This window comes from Arachis hypogaea, chromosome 13 (genome assembly GCF_003086295.3).
Source record: "Arachis hypogaea cultivar Tifrunner chromosome 13, arahy.Tifrunner.gnm2.J5K5, whole genome shotgun sequence".
NCBI classification, from domain to species: domain Eukaryota; kingdom Viridiplantae; phylum Streptophyta; class Magnoliopsida; order Fabales; family Fabaceae; genus Arachis; species Arachis hypogaea.
Window position 1 is genome coordinate 7,522,072 of NC_092048.1, and position 24,608 is coordinate 7,546,679.

The 24,608-nt window shown below is 31.5% G+C and overlaps 1 protein-coding gene and 1 long non-coding RNA gene across 2 annotated transcripts; one reads left to right on the forward strand and one right to left on the reverse strand.

Annotated features, from left to right (window-relative positions):
- The first annotated feature begins 294 nt into the window (after positions 1-294).
- On the forward strand, positions 295-4,003 carry LOC112736904 (S-adenosyl-L-methionine:benzoic acid/salicylic acid carboxyl methyltransferase 1). Its single transcript, XM_025786575.3, has 4 exons — positions 295-520; positions 637-1,041; positions 2,095-2,334; positions 3,457-4,003. Exons 1-4 carry the CDS (start codon positions 443-445, stop codon positions 3,829-3,831), a joined length of 1,098 nt encoding a protein of 365 aa, XP_025642360.1. The 5' UTR covers positions 295-442; the 3' UTR covers positions 3,832-4,003.
- A 17,919-nt stretch (positions 4,004-21,922) lies between these two features.
- On the reverse strand, positions 21,923-24,119 carry LOC140178065 (uncharacterized). The gene is made up of 4 exons (XR_011870179.1): positions 23,942-24,119; positions 23,796-23,850; positions 23,579-23,707; positions 21,923-22,198 (listed from the first exon to the last, which is right to left on the reverse strand). It is a non-coding gene; the product is annotated as an uncharacterized lncRNA (long non-coding RNA).
- Between the last annotated feature and the right edge of the window lie 489 nt (positions 24,120-24,608).

Here is a 24,608-nt window from a genome sequence, read left to right on the forward strand (position 1 = left end):
ATGATGAATCACACATTTACATAACTGATCTACCTATATTTATACACAGCTGACTAACTGTTAATTAGCATAAATATCTAACTACTCTAATCAGTTTTCTCTAACTAACTATTAGCAGACTCTCTTGTTATATTTCGTAATACTCTAATTGTTATATTTCTCTAACTAACTAATAGGATTTTTAATGATTAATGTTATATTTCGTAGCACTCTAATTGTTCCTATAATAATTCTTTTGCAAAATAAAAAAATACGATGCACAAATTCAAAGCGGTGGAAAATTTAATTATTCATGTTATAATTTCTTTATATTATGAGTCCGCCCAATTTCAATTTCTAACAATAGAGAATAAATAATGTATTTAAAGACAAGAAATGCTTTAATTTGATCATATTGTCATTCCACAACATCAAAGAAGACAAAGAGTTAGGAAGAGGAGGAATGGATAGACAGCAAGTGGTCCTCCACATGAACCCCGGCATGGGAGATAATAGCTATGCTCATAACTCTATCATTCAGGTACACAACATCATCATAATATTCTCTTTATTCTCCCAAATTAAATTTGCTTATGCCCATTCATGATTGACAATGGTAGATATTAACATTCTTATATATCAATATCATTTTAACAGAACAAGGTGATGAGGGAGACAAAAGCCATAGTAGAAGAGAGTATCATGAGGTTATATACTATTGTTCCTATTCATTGTTTTAAGGTGGCTGACTTAGGTTGTTCTTCAGGACCAAATGCTCTTCAATTGGTATCTAATGTCATCGACATTGTTGATACTACTACTTCTAACTTGAATCTCGAACCACCGGTTTTTCAATTCCTCTTGAATGATCTATTTGGGAATGATTTCAATAGCATATTTAAATCACTCCCTCAATTCTTGGAAAGCCTAGAAGAAAAGAAGGGACACAAATTGGGTCCATGTTTTATTAATGCAACTCCAGGGACATTCTACAAGAGGCTATTTCCCAACGGTTCCTTACACTTTGTTCATTCTTCTTTTAGTCTTCATTGGCTTTCTCAGGTAAGAACATATGCACTAATTGTTTGGCTGAGTTTTTAAAAAAAAAATTTTTTTAGAGTTATCTTTTTTTAAAAGATTTTATCGAAAAGTAAAAGTAATTTTATATTTGGATATCTTATATAAAAAGATCTTTTTATCTATTAATTATGTTTGGGTATAACAATATAAAAATATTTTTTTCTTTATTTATTACATAAAAAATATCTTTTTTTAAGAGAAAAAGATCTTTAAAAAAATATATAAATTACAACTTCTCAAAAAAGATGTTTTTTTTTTATTTTTCTAGTACTTTCATTTTTATTATTAGAAATTTGCCAAACACGCTAAAAAATAAAAAAAGATCTTTTTTTATTAAAAAATATTTTTTTTATCAAAATAATGGCGCCCAAACAAACACGTAATCCATATTATTTACAACCAAAATAGTATATAATATGTAAAATATATAGCACTTCAATTAAAAAGTTTTGTTTCCAAACATAGTTTTATCTCTCTAGAAATTTTGTAAATTCTATTTTATTTTATTTCTTTTATTTGTATTTGGTTGCATACTTACACTCCTAATTAAATATTTATCCTAGAATATTTAATGTTATATATGTTTCTATAAATTGAGGAATAATACTGAATTGAAAATCACTAAATTTTAAATTAACATAATTATTTTGTCAACCTTTATAATTTCAGTAAAATTTCATTTAGATCTTTACAAAAGTTAAAAAAATTCGTAATTGAATCTATATATCAAGTAAAAAATTTTAATTAGATTTTGTACGTTAACTGTTTTTCTTTTTTTTTTTTTTTACAAAATATTCTTGAAATATACACATTTTTTGTATTTGATTTAGGATAATTGTATAATGTTATGAAAGTAAATATTCTAGAATTATTGCGTTCGTTTTGAAAGATATCAAGTAACTAAGTAAACATCTAATTAATCTTTTTGTAAAATTATAAGAAGAAATAGAGTAAGTAAGCCTTTAAAATTTTATTCGACATAAACCGCATGGCATGTAAATATATATATACTCATATATTTATGTTTTTGAACAGGCTCCAAAGGACTTGGGTAATAAGGAAAATATACATTTAACAAGAACAAGTTCTCCAGCAATGCACAAAGCATATGGTGAACAATTCCAAAAGGACTTTAAACTATTTCTCAAATTACGTTCACAAGAATTGGTGCCTGGAGGTGGGATGGTTCTGACTCTAATTGGAAGAGACAAAACTCGTGAAATCAGAACCTCTTGGAGCCTACTTGGCACAACACTCAATGACATGGTCTCAGAGGTACATTGAATATAACCTATGACTATGTGTTTGTCTAATATATATATATATATATATATATATATATATATATATATATATATATATATATATATATATATATTATAGGGTAAATCATCAAAACCGCACCTGATTTTTAAAACATTGACAAAAATATACTTTATTTTTAATAACAATAAAAATATTTTTAAAATATTAAAAAATATGATAAAATTAATTAAAAATAATATTTTTTTTATAATTGACAAATAATTTTTATATTTTAAGTTACTTATGTATTTAGTCTAAAATTTTATAGAAATATTTAGATAACTATTTAAAAAATATATAAAAAAATTAGATAAAAATTTAATTTCTAAATTTTTTATTTTTTCTTAGCTATTAATTGAAATAAATTATAAAAAATCTTCAAATTTTAAGAATAAAAATATCAAAAACTGTATCAAAATTCAATCTCTAAAGCACTTTTTGAGAATACATATTTTACGTTGGTATTTTTAGCGCATTTTAAAATGGATTGGAGACATTTTTGTTGTTAATAAAGTGGAGGATATTTTTTTTAACATATTCGAAAATTGAAGACATTTTTAGTAGTTTATCCAAAGTATATATATTAGCCAATAGTTAGACAATAATATTTTAAAGTGTAGGTTAAAAATATAAAATTAGACTATTGAGCTAAAAATTTTAGAGAATAAATGACCATATGTATCCACACTATATATCGAAATTAAACTTGTACCCATGTAAGATGTCCTCCGTGTGACAAAAGTACCCTACGTGGCACTCCAATCCTCAGGGTACTTTTGTCACACGGATGGCATCTTGCATGGGTACAAATTTAGTTTCGTAGTGTGGATACATATGTCAGCATTTTCATCTTTCATGCGTACAAATGATCATTTATTCAATTTTAGATTGCTAACTAAAAATGATGGATAATATAAACTAAAATTACTAGTCCTTGATATTATTCAAACTACTAATTTTGCTCTTTACAATTCGTGTTTGAAGTTTGTCTAATAATTGTCACTATAATATTTTGGTTTGTAGATAGTTGTTATATATATCTAGTAGAGTTCAAAATCTGCACTGTAATAACGTATTGTAATGGAGTTGTAGAATTTGATTGAAGAGATAAAAGTGGAGTCCTTTGATTTACCATTGTATGACCCAACAATAGAGGAAGCTAAAGAAGTAATTGAGGATGAAGGATCTTTCACTCTTCAAAGGTTGGAATCTGTCGCATTGGATTGGGGTGCCAACATAAATGAAGATGTTGTTGATAACAACAATAAACTTGATCTCAATATGAAGGCAGAGGCTATAACTAAATTCGTTAGAGCTCCATTAGAACCTGTTTTGAAAGCACAATTTGGAGAAGAAGTCATGGACGAACTTTTTCGGAGATATAAGAATAAGATTGTCCAATTAATTATGGAGGTCGACATATTAGAATTTCCTACACTAGTAATGTCGTTGATAAAGAATGTTTAAAGGAGTACAATAACATGTACTCTTTTTTCGTTCATTCTTATTTGTCTTCTTGAATTATGTAACAAAATAATTGAGGAGTTATTTGGCCTTAAAAAAATTATAAAAAGAAAATTGGAGACACAAAGTTATTGTAATTCTCTTATTTTGAATTTCTAAGTTTTTGAGTTTGTCATTCCTATAGCGAAAAATTACATGTACTTACAACTACAAGGATTTCAACGCTTGAGTTGGCATGGATTACAAAAGGCACTAAATTAAAAATCATATTTTAATTAATATATGTATTTAGTGATTAATTTTAGTGGACATCTAATATAATTATAAAATAAATTAGGGGCGCGCTACACATCCATGTAATCATATAATCAAGTTGATCCAATCTCAAATAGAGTCACACGCGCATTAATGACGAGTGAAAAGTGAAAACACGTGCTCGAAACCCTTCGTTACTTCACGCTCATTATGAAAAAATGTTACTTCTTCTTCTTGCATTATAGGTTTTATCGCGTTTTCTTTCTTCTTCTTCTTCTTCTCTGCTCGCGTTATAGGCTTCACCACATGAACATTGTTCGGTTCGGTGGCCTTTGTGATTTTGATTCACCAAATGAATGTTGTTCTGTTCGGTGGCCTCCTTTTACTTTATTCAATGTTTAAGATTATTGTGATAGCATGCAGCAATCATTTCCTAACTGTCTGAACGTAATAACCCCATTCAACTGATTTGAAGTTGAATCATTCATTGTTTCCATTCAGAAGTGTAGATTGAAGAAGAAAAAGAACGACGGAGCTTATTACGTTGAATTCAATGCAGATCAATAATGAAAAATGCAAACAGAGAAGAAAAACGCGAACAGAGGAGAACGACGAATTTTATTAGGTTGAAGAAGAAGAAAAAGAAGAACGCGAACAGAGAAGAAGAAGAAGAACGAAAACGCGAGAAGAGAACAAAGTTTACGTTGAAAAAGGTTTACGAGGCGGTGTATAACAAACGTGTAAAGGGGTTGGAGAGGCGCGTCTGATTGAAATTACTTAAATAGTTTGGATGAAAAAATTACATGAACGTAGAGCTTTTCTCAATAAATTAGTGTTTGTTGTACCTAACAATGAATTAGCACTATAAGAGGAGGGTAGTTTGTGAGAACCAACAACGAATTAGTTGGAGGCGTAATTTGCCTTACCTTAACGATCTATTATTTTCAATTCTCTCTTCAGAATTTTAGAGAAATAATTTGCGCAATTATCACATGAAAGTTAGAGCATCGACGAAGTAGATCGTTTTTACCGAGGTTTGAAAAACTGGACCGGTCATCAAATCGTTCTAATTACTGATTCACTAATTTACTGGTTCAATCGGTCTAACCGATGGTTCAATCAAAAAAATTATTTTAAAATAAAATAATAAATAAATTATAAATAAACAGCCTAAAATATAATTATAGTATAATATAAATATTGAAATAATTTTTAAATTTAAAAAACTACATTAAATGTCATCAATCAAATTCATATAATCTTATTAATATACGAACTCAAACTCAAGTTAAATAGTACAAAGAAATATCAAATATTAAATGTCAACATAAAGATTTATCAATCATCAAAACTTCAAGATGTTCTTGTGAGTTTCTCTTTTTTTTTGGGATAATTATTTAAACATATTATGTAATTATGATTGTGATTTCAACTATTATACTAAAAAAACCTTCAAGTAACAAGGATATGTTGATGGTGGTGGTGTCTTCTGAGGCATCAATGTCTCCTCATCCAGTCCCTCCAATTTCTTCAGCTAAAGCCATAACAAAAGGAATGGTATCAGAAAATGAGATAGTTAATGGATCATCAAATGAGAAGCTTTTTGTTATTGCAAGTGAAGATGAACAGGCCAATGCACAAGTTTGAATGAAGCAACTTAACAGAGCCAGAAAGAAAAAAGCAGCAGCAACAAAAGTTAAATACCAGCAACAAATAATCACTCTAAACCTTGAAATCAATAACTATTTCACCAAAATTTCAGAAACATCATACTTAAAAATTAAAAAAGGCAACAGCAGCATAACAAATCCATTTTAATCAACAATTTCAACAACACGAAATCAATGATTTAACCAACAATTTCAACCATTCATTCTAATAACAAAACCATATCTAAATTTCAACCATGTTCTTAACCTAAAGCAGGAGCCACAACACATTTAAAAACAGATATGAAATTAACAAAACCATATCTAAATTCTGCCTACAGCATTCAACAATATTGCAAGAGTAAGTTTTCAGCATTAACAAAACAACAAAACACTAAAACAGAGTAATAGTTACATAACAGAATAAGTTTTCAGCATATTAGGTGTTCTGGACTAAAACAGAGTAACAGTTACAAAACAGCAAAACACTAAAACAGCAATATTAGGTGTTCTGGACTCTGGTTGATACAAATGACATAACAGAGTCAGTTTTCACTTTCCAGCATTAGCAACCAATCCATACATACAAATTTCCACAGCAATCAGAACCATACATACAAAGAAGACCGAAGAACGAAGACCGAAGACCGAAGAAGAAGAATTGAAGAACTAAACTTCAAGCCAAGACCCTAGAAGAATTGAAGAAATATGGAACAAAAATTGAAGAAGAAGTTCAGAGAAGATGAAGACGAGGAGCACTCACCTAGGTTTGAGGAAGAAGCGAGGAAGAAGAAGAAGCAGCGGTGCTGAGGACGGCGGCGACGATGAAGGGCTAGGGTTCGAGGTTCCTTTGCTTCAGAGGGCTAGGGTTTGGCGAGATGGAGATTGGATTGAGATGAATGAATGGGAAAGGGGGGGTGGGGTTCACGAGTGGATCGGATTTTTTTTTCTCTTAAAAAACAAGTTAAAAAACGTCGTCGTTTTAGGGGAACCGGCCAGTTACCGGTCCGGCTCAACCGACCGGTTCTTGACCGGTTCGACAATTTTCTACCAATTTTCTCCCGAACGATTATAGAAGGAGAACCGAATCGCTAATATTATCGGTTCTCAATTGAACCGATTCGACCGGCCGATCTAGTCCGATTTTCAAAACCTTGGTTTTTACAGATAAAACGGGGTTGTCCATGCTGTTGGATACATCAATGAAAAAGTTAGTGCATTAATTTTTATTTAATTTAAAAAAATTATATTAGATTATAAATGATAGTGTTATAATTAATTAAAAATGAAATTTAAATTGTAGTGTTGTTAAATTAGAAATAATAGTGATATTAATCTAGAAATGATTTTGTAAAAAAATAGAAATGATCATGTTATTATTGGTCACTATTAATGATACAATTTGAATACACAAATCCAAAGCTCAATTTTGTATTAGAAATAAAATTTAAGGTTTAATTTGGTATCATGAAAAAATTTGAGCGTCAAATTTATATGAGATAAAAGTTTTTTTAAGTAAAAAATAATTTGGTAGGTCAATTTTGTAAAAAAAAAAAATTATAAACCACAAATTTGAAGTCAGATTTGTGGTATTCAGGAAAAAAAAAAATATATATATATATATATATATATATATATATATATATATATATATATATATATAGGTATCTACTTTATTGAAAAGTACTACTTGAAATAAGGGGTGTACATGATCTAGTTTGGCCTGGAGACTCGATTTGGAATTGGATACTTTAATAATTAATTTGGTGTGATTTCATTGGATTTAGGGTCGGGTGAAAATCTTAAAAATAAATCCGATCATTATTTAAGATCGGATTCAGGTCAAAACAAACGTGGCCCATATACACCCTAAAGAGCCTAAAAAGGGTATATATATTTTAAATTAATTTTAATATTATGTTATATTAATTATAAATTTATTGTTTTGTTTTTAATCACACTTGATGAATTAGAAAATAAATCAAAGAAGCATAAAATTAAAATTTATGAAGAAATTCAAGTTTAAAATATGGATATCAACTTCACAGTAATAAATATATTTTTTTCGCCTTTATAAATAAATACATCATAATTTTTTGACATAAAGTTTATCAATACTCAAACTTTATCGGTCTAGAGTCTAGACTCGGTTTTAGTGTTATCCGAAAGTAATGTGATTTTACCGGGTCTAAGACTAAGTAAGGGTCTCAAAAATAGACCCGATCATTATTTAGGATCGAGTCCAGATCAAGACGAATCCGACTTCACCCGATCTATATGTACCCCCTAACTTGAAGTTTTGAACCACAACACTAAAAATAAAAAGTGCCATTATATACGTCAAACTAGGGGTGACAACATGCACCATATTTGGGTACCTAATTCGGTCGGATAGGATTGCCAATCCGATTCACAACGGATAAGGTATGGTGCGGGTAGGGTTCTCGTGTGGGTCAGATTAGGGGTGGCAATGGGTAGGGTAGGGTAGGATTTGGAGTTAACCCTAACCCTACCCGCGGGTTGATATTTTTATATAAACTCAACTCTACCCTACCCTAACCCTACCCGCTCTTAACCTGCGGGTACTCGACCCTACTCGCGGGTTACAAAAAAAATGCAACGTTATTATATAACTTGATGATAATTTAAAATAGAACTGACTTTTATGTAAAAAAAAGTTTATTAAATTATTAATTAATGATCTTCTTTTAATGACTAAGGATCTTTTGTATTTAGTGAGAAGTCTTTAGTTCAACATCCACTTAAAATATATTTTTATATAAGTATATAACATATACATATTTAGGGTGCGGGTTGGTCGGGTAGAGTTGAGACTCAACCCGCACCCTACCCGACCGACACGAAAACCCTACCCGCACCCTACCCTATCCGCTGAGGATCGGGTTGGCAACCCTACCCGACCGGGTGGGGTCGGGTTGGGTACCCACGGGTAGGGTACATATTGCCACTCCTAGGTCAAATAGGGTGCGGATTTAGTCTCAATCTTACTTGACCAACTCGCACCATATATATGTATATATTATTTATTTATATAAAAATATATTTCAAGTGGATGTTGAATCAAAAACCTCTCCCTAAATACAAAAGTCCTTTAGTCACTAAGAAAAGGTAATTAATTAATAATTTAATATATTTTTTTTTAACATAAAAGTCAATTTTATTTTAAATTATCATTAAATTATATAATAATGTTGCATCTTTTTGGCAACCTACAAGTAAGATCGGATACTTGTGAATTAAGATCAGTTAGAGTTAGGGTTGGAATATTGTCAATCCAATAGGATAGGATTGAATTTATATAAAAATCTTAACTGACAAATAGAATTAAAGTTCGATCAAAATCCTATCATATCCTACCCATTGCCACCGCTATGCCAAACATGTGTCACATACACTAATAATGTTGCCACGAAAGCAACTTTAAGGAAATACAAAACTTTAAGTGGTCGCCGTTAAATTAATGTAGGGAAAATGAAAATTTGCTTCATATATGGAAAAGTCTATATACAATTAAAAAACGTGCAACAATATAATCTATAAATGGATAGAGGCTAGTTGGCTTATTTTCATTCATCAGATCACAATTTATAACACAAGCAAAGCAGTGCACAAGTGAGCAGCTTAATATTTACATTGGATCATTTCTATTTTTCTTTATTCAGGTGCTTTCCTCCTTCTTCCTTTTTCTTTTCTTTTTTTTTTTTTCTTTTGATTTATCTTTTCTTTTCCCTTTTTTTTTTATTTTTTCTCTTATTCTTTCACAAATCTTTCATTTTTTTTAGACATAAAAAGAATATTATTCTAGTTCAAATGTTATGTTTATTATCGATATATATTTATAGGATAAAAGTATAACAGATAAAACTTAAAAGACGTAATTTTTTTAAAATTTATGATTAATTTACTTGTGTGTTAATGTAGGATGAGACAAAATAACAGATAGTACGAAAATCTATCGTCCCATTATCATTTTTACTTTATCTATTTCAGTGTTTTTTTTATTATTTTATCTTAATAATAATAATAATAATAATAATAATAATAATAATAATAATAATAATAAAGTGATTTTTTAGAGATCGTACTATTAAATTGTTTGTAACAATATTTTTGTTTCTTTTATCATATTTCATATAAAATCTTACATTTTGTAACGGTTTATATAAAATAAAAGGAAAAGTATGAGGAGCCAATGAAATATTTGTACAATATATACAATAGAAGTTTATGCAGTATTAGAGATATAATTATTAGTGTTACCTTTTTTCCATCAGCTAAAATTTTTAGGATGAGTGGTATCATGACATGGTATTAAAGCATTAGATCCAAAAGGTCAAGAGTTCGATTCACCATTGTCACTCTAGCGGAATCCTAAATAAAAACAGAATCCGAATATAATCATTTTTCATTTATTATATTTAGATAGATAATATATTAACTTGTGTTTCATTTAATTGTGTAAATTCACTAAATTGTCCTTTATTTGATCACATTATTAATTATTCCATAACATCGAAGAAGAGGAATGGATAGACAGCAAGTAGTCCTCCACATGAACCCTGGCATGGGAGACAATAGCTATGCTAATAACTCTATCATTCAGGTGCAAAACATAATAATAATAATTGGATGATATCTTATTTTAATCTATTATATATCTCTAATTTTATAAGTAAAATATGTCACTTATCACTTTTTTTTTATTGTAATTAGAATCAAATTCTTCCCTTTAAAATTAAGAAATTCTTTTCTTCTCTTTACTAATTTTACAACTAAAATGTGCTATATGTCATTCTCTCATTGTAATTGAAATTAAATTTTTTTCTCAAAAATTAAAGAATTTTTTTCCCTCCTTACTAATTTTACAACCACAATGTCCACATGTCACTCTCTCATTACAATTGAAATCAAATATTTCCCTCCAAAATTAAAGAGTTCTCCCCTCCTCCCTCTTGCTTTCTCTATTTCTTTAATTCCTTCAATCACTCTATCTATTTTATATATCATTATCAATATCAATGACTAATTACTAATTTGATAATCAAAATGTGCAACATGACATTCCTTAATTACAATAAAATTAAAATTAAAATATTAAAATTGAAATTGAAATATACCTATATTATGTATCATATATTACTATCTAATTTAATAACAAATGTGTCACATGACACACTCTTATTAAAATTGAAAAAAAATATTTTTTTTTCAAAAGTAATAAATTTCTCTCCTAAATTCTCTCATCTATCTCTCTCCATTTTTCTATATCTCTCTACTATTTTTACTCATATATAATTTATATTTTATATTAGTAATTTGACAAATCAAAATATGTCATCTGATTTTTTTTTACAGTTAAAATAAATTTTTTTCTTCCAAAATTAACAAATTCTCACTCTCATTCTTCATCTTTATCTTTCTCTCTCTTTTCTCTAATCTCTATTTTTTCTATATTTCTCTACAGAAAACAAAATTAACAAAATAATATAATTTAAATAAAAAAATTATTATTATTGTTATTGTATACAGAGTTTTTTATTTTTTTTATTTAGTTTTAAATTTTTACCGCTTATCTTTCTAATCTATATTTTTATTTCTCTTCTTTCAAATATTTATTACATATAATTTAGAGAGAATACTAATGTTATAATTAAAAGTTAGAATCAAGATTCAATTGTTTTAAAAAAAAATAATTTTGAGTTAATTTTATAACTATTAGTATAATTATTTTATGCTAATATCTAATTATATTTTTAATTACATAGAGAGAAAAATATTATTTTTAAATAGAAATATAAAAATTAATTATTTTTATTTGTGCAACAGAAGTTAACACCTAATTAAATGTAAAAATATACATGTCAAATTGTTTAAATTTTAAATAACGAATGTTAAAATTAATTATTAATAAAAAATTAGACTTTTTCATATAAAAATAATAACTAAAAATCTCATTATTTGATTTTTTATCTACAAATATCTTGGTCTTCTTAGTTAGAGACTTTTGTCAACTTACAATTTTTTTTTTTGTAAAAATAATTTGATTTTATAAATCTTTTGTGTTATATATAATTTATACTATCATCATAACAAAGTAGACTATAATTTTAAAAAATTCATATTCCTGTAATGTTATTACAAATAAAAATACTAGTTACTAACTATATTTAAGTAAACCATAATAGGATCAATTTATGATTAAAGGAATTTTGCTTTTGCCGATTCACGAGTGACGATAATGAAATTAATTAACATTATTAAGTTCTATATGACACTAATATATATTAATGTATTTTGACAGAACAAGGTGATGAGGAAGGCAAAACCCATAGTAGAAGAGAGTATCGTGAGGTTATATACTATTATTCCTATTCGCTGCTTTAAAGTGGCTGATTTAGGTTGTTCTTCAGGACCAAATGCTCTTCAATTGGTATCTAATGTCATCGACATTGTTGATTGCTCAAGTTCTAACTTGAATCTCAAACCACCGGTGTTTCAATTCTTCTTGAATGATCTATTTGGGAATGATTTCAATAGCATCTTTAAATCACTTCCACAATTCTTGGAAAGCCTAGAAGAAAATAAGGGACACAAATTTGATCCATGTTTTATTAATGCCACTCCAGGGACATTCTACAGAAGGCTATTTCCCAATGATTCCTTGCACTTCGTTCATTCTTCTTTTAGTCTTCATTGGCTTTCTCAGGTGAAAAACCACATCACCCACAAATTGAAGTCTTTATTGAATAAATAATCATTTTGGTCTCTAAAATATTTTGATTTTACAAAAAAATTAATTTTAACTTTTATTTTTGACAAAATATACTCCTAAATATCGATTCTGTTCGACAAAATAGCTTAAATGTCTAAAATGATATGTTAATGATTAATTTATTTTATCAAACGAAACTGATATTTAGAAATTTCTTCAATCAAAAATAAAAATTTGAATTTATTTTGTCAAAATTAAAGTTTTTCAAGTGTTAAAATAGTTATCTATTCTCAGTGATTTTACTCCCATTGTATGCTTTATTTTTGTTTTCAATATATAGGCTCCAAAAGAGTTGGTTAATAAGAAAAATATACATTTAACAAGTACAAGTCCTCCAGCAATGCACAGAGCATATCGTGAACAATTCCAGAAAGACTTCAAAGTATTTCTGAAATTACGTTCACAAGAAGTGGTGGGTGGAGGTGGAATGGTTCTCACTTTATTCGGAAGGGACAAAACTTGTGATATCAGAACTGCTTGGACCATAATTGGCACAATACTCAATGACATGGTCTTAGAGGTACACACTCAAGTATATTATATAAACTCTTTTTTTCTTTGTATTTTCTTGTTTTGCTAAAATTTAATGTCTGAGATCAGGCCCGAAAAAATTGAGAGAAACCATTTAGAGTGTTTATAGATCGGATTGGTTTGGATTTAGGAGAGAATGAGAGTCCAATCAATTAAATTTTAATTGTTTTGGATTGGTTTGAATTTATGATTTTTGGTAAATAAACCCGAACCAATACGAACTGATTAAACTCAGATAAGATCGATTCGGATAATTAGATACCCAATTAAAAATAAAATTCAAACAATTTTGATGAGAATTATTTGACTTTCGCGATCCCAGAACTAATATCTGAACGAACTAAGGTCAAGTTTGATCAGGTCTACTCTGATTATGCTCTAGTACCCATTGGATCTAGGACCAATATAATCAAATCGGATCTGTTTTAGACTGATAATCAAATTATTTGTACCCGTAAACATCTCTAAATTTATTTTTCTATCAAACCTGCCATGATATTCCAGACATATTTAAAATTAAAAATTATCATGTGTATATGTTTCTTTTACCAAAATGTTATAAGTTAAGTTAGAACTTTCAACTTTGTTAAAGAAATTATTATTTACTATTACAAATTTACCAAATCTATTATATATCTCTAATTTTACAAACAAAATATGCCATATGTCACTTTCTCCTTATAATTGGAATAAAATTTTTTCCTCTAAAATTAAAGAATTTTCCTCTCCTTACTAATTTTACAACCAAAATATGTCACATGTCACTCTCTCATTGTAATTAAAATTAAATCTTTTCCTCCAAAATTTAAGAATTCTTCCTCCCTTCTTACTAATTTTACAACCAATCCCTTCTTACTAATTTTACAACCAAAATGTGCCATATGTCACTCTCTCATTGCAATTGAAATCAAATCTTTCCCTCCAAAATTAAAGAGTTCTCCTCTCCTCCCTCTTCCTTTCTCTATTTCTCTCATTCTTTTAACAACTCTATCTATTTTATATATCATTATCAATATCAATGACTAATTATTAATTTGACAATCAAAATATACAACATGACATTCTTTAATTGTATTAAAATTAAAATTAAAATATTAAAATTAAAATTGAAATATACCTATATTATGTATCATATATTACTATCTAATTTTATAATCAAATGTGTCACATGACACTCTCTTATTAAAACTGAGAGAAAATATTTTTGTCAAAATTAATAAACTCCCTTTCTAAATTCTCTCATCTACCTCTCTCCATTTTTCTATTTCTCTCTACTATTTTGTTACAAGTGAGAGAGAGAGAACCGTTAGAAATAAAGGGGAGCAACAGAAGGGGGGATCTAACAAACTTTCACATGGAAGGTGAGGAGTGACGAGCCAATATGAAGGAGCAGCAGTGGACTGAGAAGGACATGGAGATTGTGAGAACCTTCTTTCTGCATCTATCTTTCATTCTCTCTGTTATTCCCTTCTATTTGATTACACTGTGCTGATTCATCTCTTTTTTTTGCGCAGGTGAACTTGGAACCTCCTATTTTACCCAAATTTTATAAATATTTCTATTTTTCCCATTAATTCTATACCTTATACACTTCCACAGATTTATACCTAGCCTTAATTGTGTACTTCCATACAGTTATACGTTTGTTTCTTTTTGGTCTGGTAATAATTGGTGCTCTCGTTGAGTTATGGCAGAAAATACCCGATTACAATCGATGCAGGCGGCTATCACCAAATTGACTGAACAGGTTAATGGCCAACAAGAACAACTCACGGCGATGGCACAATCTCTGGTAGCGATTCAAGCCCACCTAGCCCCGAGAGTGGAGGAATCCCCAAAACCATATGCTCAGCCATCCGTCTTTGCTCCGCCTCGCCAGATGAAGGTGGACTTCCCACGCTTCTCCGACGGTGATGATGTGTTGCAGTGGATTTTTAGGGCTGAAAGATTCTTCAAAATTTATGATATTTCCGAGGACCAGAAACTTGACATAGTTGCAGTCAGCTTAGAAGGCAGAGCTCTGGCTTGGTTCCAAACTTGGGAGAAATTTGAACAGGTATATGACTGGCTTTCTCTGTCTACTGCTATTCAAATACAATTTGGACCATCGCAATTTGAGAATCCTCGCGAGGAATTGTTTAAGCTGAAACAATCTTTATCAGTCACAAAATACTTTGATGCTTTTAATGACCTAGCCGCTAGAGCGTATGGATTGGATGATACCCTGTTGTTATACTGTTTTATTGGTGGGTTAATCCCGGAGCTCAAAGGCGAGGTCAAGTCTCGCTCCCCCACATCTCTGTGGCATGCGATGTCATTGGCCAAACTGTTTGAGGAAAAATTTCTACCACAGCCCCAGCGTTGGCGGAACTCACTCTCGTCTCCCCCTTATTCGAAATCGCCGCTACCCTTTCCCCCAAACCTTCCCTCTCGCCCCCATCTATTGTCACCTCGCCACAAAATGCCCCTTTACTACCCACACCCACTAAGACAGGGACCTTGCGCAAATTAACCCCAACTGAGATTCAATTTCGACGGGAGAAGGGGGTGTGTTTTACATGCGATGAGAAGTACTTCCCTAGCCACAAATGTACAGCCAAACATTACTTTCTAATTCAGACATTGGAAGAAGTGCCATCTGATGAACCACTGTCAGAAGAAATTCATGAGATTAAGCAGCCAGAAGAGCCTTCTGAGGTAGTGGCAACATCGGAACCCTTGCGCTTGTCCTATAATGTGCTAACAGGGAGACCGACCAAGAGGTCTATTCGCTTCTCTGGGACTGTTCAGGGCAGAGAGGTCCGAATTTTGATGGATGGTGGTAGTTCGGATAATTTTATCCACCCCTCCTTAGCCCAGCGTTTGAATCTTCCCATTCACCAGGCTCCGCAATTTCAAGTTGAAGTTGGGAATGGCGACTTATTACAATGTGAAGGGGAAGTCCGACAGGTGCTTGTGATGATTCAAGGCCACACTCTGTTCATCACAGCTTTTGTCCTCCCAATAGCAACTGAGAAACTTGTTTTGGGTGATGTTTGGCTCGAGACTTTGGATACTCATTTGGTGAACTATAGGAAGAAATTCATTACTTTTATGGATGGTAACAAGCTTGTGACCTTGCAGGGTGAATTGGCTCACTTGCCTACTCAAGCTCAATTTAACAATCTCAAGCGTTTACATGATGCACAGGAGATTTTGGAATTATATACTCTCCAGTTGCACCCAACTCGGCACCTGTAAAGGTGCGACCTTACCGGTACCCATATAGTCAGAAGTTTGAAATTGAGAGAGTTGTGTGCGAAATGCTGGCCGAAGGGATTATACAACCAAGTACCAGTCCTTTCTCTTCTCCGGTCCTTCTTGTTAAGAAAAAGGATGGCTCTTGGCGATTTTGCACTGACTATCAAGCTTTAAATACTATGACCATTAAGGACTCTTTTCCTATGCCGACCGTGGATGAACTTCTGGATGAACTTTGCGGTGCCCAGTATTTTTTGAAATTGGACTTGTGGGCCGGGTATCATCAGGTTCGTGTTAAGCCAGAGGATCGTTGCAAGACTGCGTTTCGTACTCACCAAGGCTTGGATGAATGGTTAGTAATGCCGTTTGGCTTGACCAACACTCCAGCTACCTTCCAATGCCTCATGAGCTCGGTGTTTGTTGCCCTTCTTCGGAAATTCGTATTGGTTTTCTTCGATGACAAACTGGTATACAGTTCAGATTGGCCCTCTCATTTGGAACATTTGCGACAGGTGCTATCCATATTGAAAGAGAATGTTTTATTTGCCAAACTTTCTAAGTGCTCATTCGGGCAGACACAGGTTGATTATTTGGGCCATGTGGTATCACGGAAGGGTGTCCAGGTCGACGGTTAAAGGTGCAAGCTATTACTCAATGGCCGCTCCCTACATCACTTAAACAATTACGTGCTTTTCTTGGTTTGGCTAGCTATTACCGTCAATTCATCTGGAATTTTGCTATCCTTACGAGTCCTTTAACTGACCTCCTAAAGAAGGATGGTTTTCTCTGGTCTGATTGTGTCCAATGGCTTTTGTGAAATTAAAGAAGGGTCTCTCTCATGCTCTGGTACTGGCTTTACCTTATTTTTCTAGGCCTTTTGTTTTGTAAAATGATGCATCTGGAACCGGAATTGGGGCTATTCTAAGCAAAGATGGTCACCCTATTGCTTATTTTTCCAAAAAGCTAGCACCAACGACACAGAAACAATCGGCATATGCACGAGAAATGCAAGCAATTCTTGCGGTAGTGACTAAGTTTTGACATTATTTACTAGGCCATAAGTTTGTCATCCGCACGGACCATAAAAGCTTGAAGGAACTCTAAATGCAAGTCATTCAGACACCAGAATAGCAAACCTGGTTGGCCAAACTACTCAGTTATGATTTCTCCATAGAATACAAGCAGGGGTGCGAGAATAAAGCAGCAGACGGATTGTCCAGATCATTCTGGCAGCTCTCCACATCTTCTTGGGCATTACTACCGCTCTTAAAGGATGAGCATCAACGGTTTTGGCCAGAAATTGAATTTTCTGAGGGTGAAATGAATTCTGGTAAGCTGCAGAATCGTGGTGGGTTTTGGTACTGGACTGACCGATTAGTAATTCCAATTTCTTCATCTCTGGTACAACACCTGTTACGAGAATTTCATGATTCAATTGTGGGTGGCCATGGCGGCGTGCAAAAGACATTATCTAGATTATCCGCCCAATTTTATTGTAAGAACATGGCGCAATCAGTGAAGGACTACATCAAATCCTGCTCCATTTGCCAACAGGCCAAATACAGCACCCAACCTCCGGCCAGTTTGTTGGAACCTCTCCCTATTCCGACACATATTTGGCAAGACCTTTCGATGGACTTCATCACCGGTTTACCCCCAGCCCACGGTTGCTCTGTCATATTGGTGGTGGTAGACCGTTTATCGAAATTCGCTCATTTCATACCGCTCCCGGCTAATTTCACAGCATCAAAAGTGGCAGAGGTCTTTCTTTGAGATGTGGTGAGTGTCCATTGTTTGCCACAATCCATTGTCTCTGATCGGGACAAAGTCTTCATGAGCAAGTTCTGGGAGCAGTGCTGCAAGGGCCAAAGTATACGCTTGGCTAGAAGCTCGACGTACCACCCGGAATCTGATGGCCAAACTTAGGTGCTAAATCGTTGCCTGGAGATGTATCTGCGGTGCTATACTCAAGAGAACCCGAAGGACTGGTATAACCTTGTACCGTGGGCGGCTTTTAGCTATAACACTTCCTTTCACTCCTCTATCGGCATGTCACCATACAAAGCAGTGTTTGACAAGGACCCTCCTCCTTTATTGCGATATGAACCCCACCCGAAGGATCCCCCAGCTCTACAAGAACAACTACTCCTACGAGACTCGGTGTTAGCTTCCTTAAAACTGAACTTACAGAAGGCCCAAACCAGGATGAAGAACCAGGCAGATAGCAAACACAGAGAATTAGAATTTCAGGTGGGTGATTTTGTATACGTCAAGCTACAGCCTTATCGCCAGCGATCCGTGGCCCTGAGGCGAAACCAGAAATTATCCATGCGTTATTTTGGTCCTTTTCCCGTTATTGCTCGAATTGGTAAGGTAGCCTACAAGCTAGAACTCCCCAATATAGCCCGAATCCACCCTGTCTTCCACATATCTCTGCTCAAAAAGTGTGAAGGGGTCCCATCATCAGCTACCATCCCTTCTCCGTTGTTAGTAGATGAGAAGGGTTATCAATTACAACCTCAGACAACTTTGGGACATCGAATGATAAAAAAGGATGGCAAGTGGATTGAAGAAGTTCTCATTCAGTGGCAAAATACCTCAGGAGAGGAGGCAACGTGGGAACCCTATGAAGAAATGAAGACACAATATCATAGTTTTGACCTTGAGGACAAGGTCCATTTCAATAGAGGGGGTAATGTTACAAGTGAGAGAGAGAGAACCGTTAGAAATAAAGGGGAGCAACAGAAGGGGGATCTAACAAACTTTCACATGGAAGGTGAGGAGTGAGGAGCTAATATGAAGGAGCAGCAGCAGACTGAGAAGGACATGGAGATTGTGAGAACCTTCTTTCTGCATCTATCTTTCATTCTCTCTGTTATTCCCTTCTATTTGATTACACTGTGCTGATTCATCCCTTTTTTGCGCAGGTAAACTTGGAACCTCCTATTTTACCCAAATTTTGTAAACATGTCCATTTTTTTCCATTAATTCTATACCTTATACACTTCCACTGATTTATACTTAGCCTTAGTTGTGTACTTCCATATAGCTATACGTTTGTTCCTTTTTGGTCTGGTAACATATTTTTACTCATATATAATTTATATTTTATATTAATAATTTGACAAATAAAAATATGTCATTCGATATTTTTTTACAATTAAAATAAAATATTTTTCTTTCAAAATTAACAAAATCTCACTTTCACTCTCATTCTCATCTTTATCTTTCTCTCTCTTTTCTCTCATTCTCTAATTTTTCTATCTTTCTCTTCTACAGAAAAGAAAATTAACAAAATAATATAATTTAAATACAAAATATTATTATTACTGTTATTATATACATAGTTTTTTAGTTTTTTATTTAGTTTTAAATTTTCACCGTTTATCTTTCTAATCTATATTTTTATTTCTCTTCTTTCAAATATTTATTACATATAATTTGGAGATAATACTAATGTTATAATTAAAAGTTAGAATCAAGATTCAATTATTTTTAAAAAATTAATTTTGAGTTAATTTTATAACTATCAGTATAATTTTTTTATGCTAATATCTAATTATATTTTTATATACATAGAGAGAAAAAATATTATTTTTAAATAGCAAGTACAAAAATTAATTATTTCTATTCGTACAACAGACTTAACAATTAACACCTAATTGGCTAATTAAATGTAAAAGTATACACGTTAAATTATTTTAAATTTTAGATAACGAATGTTAAAATTAATTATTAATAAAAAATTAGACTTTTTTATATAAAAATAATAACTAAAAATTTTATTATTTAATTTTTTATTTACAGATGCCTTGATCTTTTTAGCCAAAATCTTTTGTCAACGACTTTTTTTTTTTATAAAAGTAGTTTGATTTTATAAATTTTTTGTGTCATGTATAATTTATATACTATCAGAACAAAGTAGACTATAATTTTAAAAAATTTATATTCCCATAATGTTATTACGGACAAAAATACTAGTTTATTTAATAAATATATGAAAAAATGTAGTTGTATCTTATTAGATCTTAGATTCATTTAAATTTTTAACTCAATTCAAATTTTTTAACGATAAAGTCTGGCTGATTTCCTTTTCAATTATGTCTACAGTATATAGTATAATATACTACCAATAAAAATTGCACATATTTTTTCTTTCAAATTCTTTTTACTTTTTAAAATGCGTAGGGATCTTTTAGGTTTTTTACTTAAATAAAATAAACCAATACCAAACTTACTAGATTCCCCTAAATCAAATTTTGAAACGTAAATATCCTCTTTTTACTCTTTTTACTGTTATATGAATTGTTATAGGGGCATAAGAATTATATAATATGTTAACCATGTCACTCAGGAACGATTTATGCATGAATAACCTAGGAGAAGAAGGAGTAAATCGTTGCAGGGCACACAGGGTTATAGGTAACTTATAGGTAACGCATAAATCGTCCCACCCTACAAAGATTCACGTGATTTTGAGCTAAAACACAAAGGTTTGGCACGATTAACTTGTTAAAGCAAATCCTCTCAAACCTGCCACTATTTATGTATAATAGGTTACTTTTATTTATAATATTTTAATTTAAATTATATCTATTTAAATTTTAACTTAAAAAATAAAAATATACTTTTTTATAATTTCAATTATTAATTTTATTAATAAGATTAAATTAAATTTAAAAAAAAAGAATACTAACAAATTATAATAAAAAGAGTTTTAAATTTTAATATATAAATTTAATTTTTCTTTAAAAAAATATCAAAAAGTATTAAAAAATATAATTTTAAATAATATAAATTCATGTTGTTTTGAGTAACATAAATTTAAGTTTTTATAAAACTTTTAGTATTCGTTGTTCATATGATTTTTTTTAATCATTTTTATTGATGCATAATTTTTATAGAATTCTTTTTGTCATTTTTTTATTTGACTTTGTATAAATTTTAATTATTTTTTTATAATTTTAATTATTAATTCCATTAAGAAACTAAATTAAATAAGAAAAAGAATACTGACAAATTATAATAAAAAGAGTACTAAATTTTAATACATAAATTTAAATTTTTTTTTAAAAAAAATCTAGAGGTGTTAAAAAATATAATTTTACATAATATAAATTTATATGTTTTTAAGAAACATAAATTTAAGTTTTTATAAAATTTTTAGTATTTGTTATTCATGTAATTTTTTTAATAATTTTTCTTGATGCATATTTTTTATAGATTGCTCATGTAAGGAAAAGTCTAGGGGCCAGCAACTTTTCCAAATTCTGGCCAGTATGTAACTAGCAAGGAAAAGTGAGTCATCGGATGAAATCTCACACCAATCTCACACCATTAAAATCATCATTGATGGCTATTTGATGGCTACAAATACCAAAAGTTGCTGTGTAACACCCTACCACACAAAGCTTTACGCTTAAGTCGTAAAACAGAGGTGATGTGGTATTACGACCTCTAAAATAAAATAAGTACATATAATAGCAGAAGAGTTATAATATGCTAGGAGCCTTGAAGAAAAGGGGGAAATAAAAATCGCACAATAAAGGCGCAACGCTCAAGGAACGAGTTAACTTACGTGCTAAGAAAACCATAACTATCAAACATAAGCTAACAGAAGTAGGAGTAGAATACCAAAGATACAAAATAACAAGCTCCTAACTCAGCCTGCGAAGTCAAGACTGGCCGGAGAATATTTACACATATATACATACATATCCAAAATCCAAAAGTACATATACACAATCCTGCCTCTCCATAAACCTCTAAGAGGATCAAAAAGAATAAGTCATGCGGAGAGAAAACTAAGTATATATATATACATCATAGCATAACAAAATATCCCAGTAACCACTCCGCTTCAAGAGTCCAGACGCCTAACGAGATGCCTCTCGACCTGCATCTGAAAAATAACAACATAGTATGGAATGAGAACCGGAGGTTCTCAGTATGGTAAAGGTGCCACACACATAATATATAAGGTCCTGGGAATGCCAGAGGCAATCCTAGAACACCGACACTCAGATTATAGAGCTTAAAGTATTAAACAGAAGCCATAAAGGGTGGTTCTCTAAAAATATTTAATCCTAACTTAACCTTAAATCTAAATCCCATACTGCCATTCCTCCATACCTCCAACTCCATCATGCATTTTCACAGACAACTAAACAGACAAAGGCAAACACAAGAAGGTTACAAGTACTGCAGATAACAAATATACATTTAGCATGGCAAGTACAGATAGGCACACCCAATTAGAGCACAAGCAAGTAATTCAAGTAATATGCATATGATGCATGCCTGTCCTATGGCTGATGAGGCTCATCTGTCGGTTATCCAGCCAACCCGACAAGTCTGAATTGTCCTTAGACTGTCCCCCGACGTGCATCCCCAAGAGTATATGCATAGATTTTTCTCAAATAATCAATATTGCTCAATGGGGGTAACATTCCCGGGAATTTATATAGTGCCCGGTCACACTTACGTCGTAGGGTCAACAGAGTATCGAGTTTTCAACCTGGTACACGTGGTGGCAAGCCACGGCACTTAATCCAGGGAATCTCGTATCTCAGATTATTCAAATTCATAAGCCATATAAATAATTCAATTATAATTCCTCAACATCCACATCATTCTCAATTGCATCTCATTCATCATCATACATTAAACATATTCAATCCTTATCCTTCATTATCACACCTCCCATTCCGTCCATAAATAGTTTCAATTCAAAACATAATTCATTCTTTTCTAAGAATCAAACTTCAAACTTAAAACATACTCACTTTCTTAATAACTCAAAATCAAACTATATAACATTTAAATCTAAATCTCTTTTAAATAATCATCTAAATAAAATCTCTAATTTTTTATAAAATTTCGGCAGCATCTCCTCTAATACTCGGACTTTGCCACCCTTTTCGGGTCCAAACCTGCTTTCTTTTCAATTCAACATACCCTTCCTCATCATCATAACAATCACCACAATAAATCTACTTCAAATCAACAATTAAACTCATATAATATTCAAATCCAACAACCAAAATTCAACTAAGAATCATAGTTCACAAATCCTAAGCTTTTAACACAAATACCTCAAATCAATAATTCACCAAATCGTTAGTTAATAACTAATTATCCAATAAACTTCAACCAAATATATGTATTCATCGACAAATTACTAAACATTAAGCATACACCTGCATTCCAACTTATCCTATGGTCATCTAGCCTAAGTTTTCACAGAACATTATATATTAAATGCAAGAAACCTAAACCATACCTTGGCCGATTTCCACGTAACGACCAAAGCTATTTATTCAAAACCAAGACAACCCCTCAAAACTCAACTAATCCGCTTCCTCCAAGTTCCAGTATTCACAATTTCAAGCTCCAATTATTTATTTTCAACCTAATACACATTCATAATACATATATACCCAATTTAATACTCAAAGCTCAAATTAAATGAAAATAAAATAGAATTATCGTATCCTCACCTTACCCAAGCTTCACATAAGCAAGAGTGAACGTTTTTCTCAAGCTAATTGGATCCTAAAACATCAAAAATCAAAGAAATTCAATACCCCTTCTCAAAACTCGAAAATTGGGGGAAAAGAGTGGCTGAGAATATTTAAGGACTTACCTATAAAATTGTTCCGGTAGAAATGTAAAGCTCGACGCGGTGGACGCGTGGTCGCAAACGGTGCGGCGATCGGAGCTCGGATCGGGAAGTTACGGCGCCTTGAACTTGGAACGAGGGTTCGGACCCCTTTTTCTTCTCCTCCCTGGACGCAAGCTTTCAGCGTCACGTTGCTGAAATGAGGGAGATGCAATGCGTGGGTTCATTTAATAGGTCGGTTCGGTTGGACCGATGGTCCGATTTGGATCCGGTTCAACCGGTTCGGTCTATTCGGTCCAATCTTGGACCGATTTTCTCAAAATTAGTGTCAAAATTCTCATTTCGATGAGCTCTATCCTAATTTAATATAATATTCACATTTCTAATCCTCCTTATTAAAAACTAATTTATTGACTAATTATCTACTAATTTAACCGGGGTTTACATGCTGGCCCCTAACACTCCTCTTTTTTTTAATAATTTTTATTGATGCATATTTTTTATAATTTATATATTAAAAAATAATGGAAAAATTCTATAAAAAATATATATCGATAAAAATTATTAAAAAAAATTACATGAATAACAAATACTAAAAATTTTATAAAACTTAAATTTATGTTACTCAAAAACACATAAATTTATATTATGTAAAATTATATTTTTTAACACCCTTTGATATTTAAAAAAA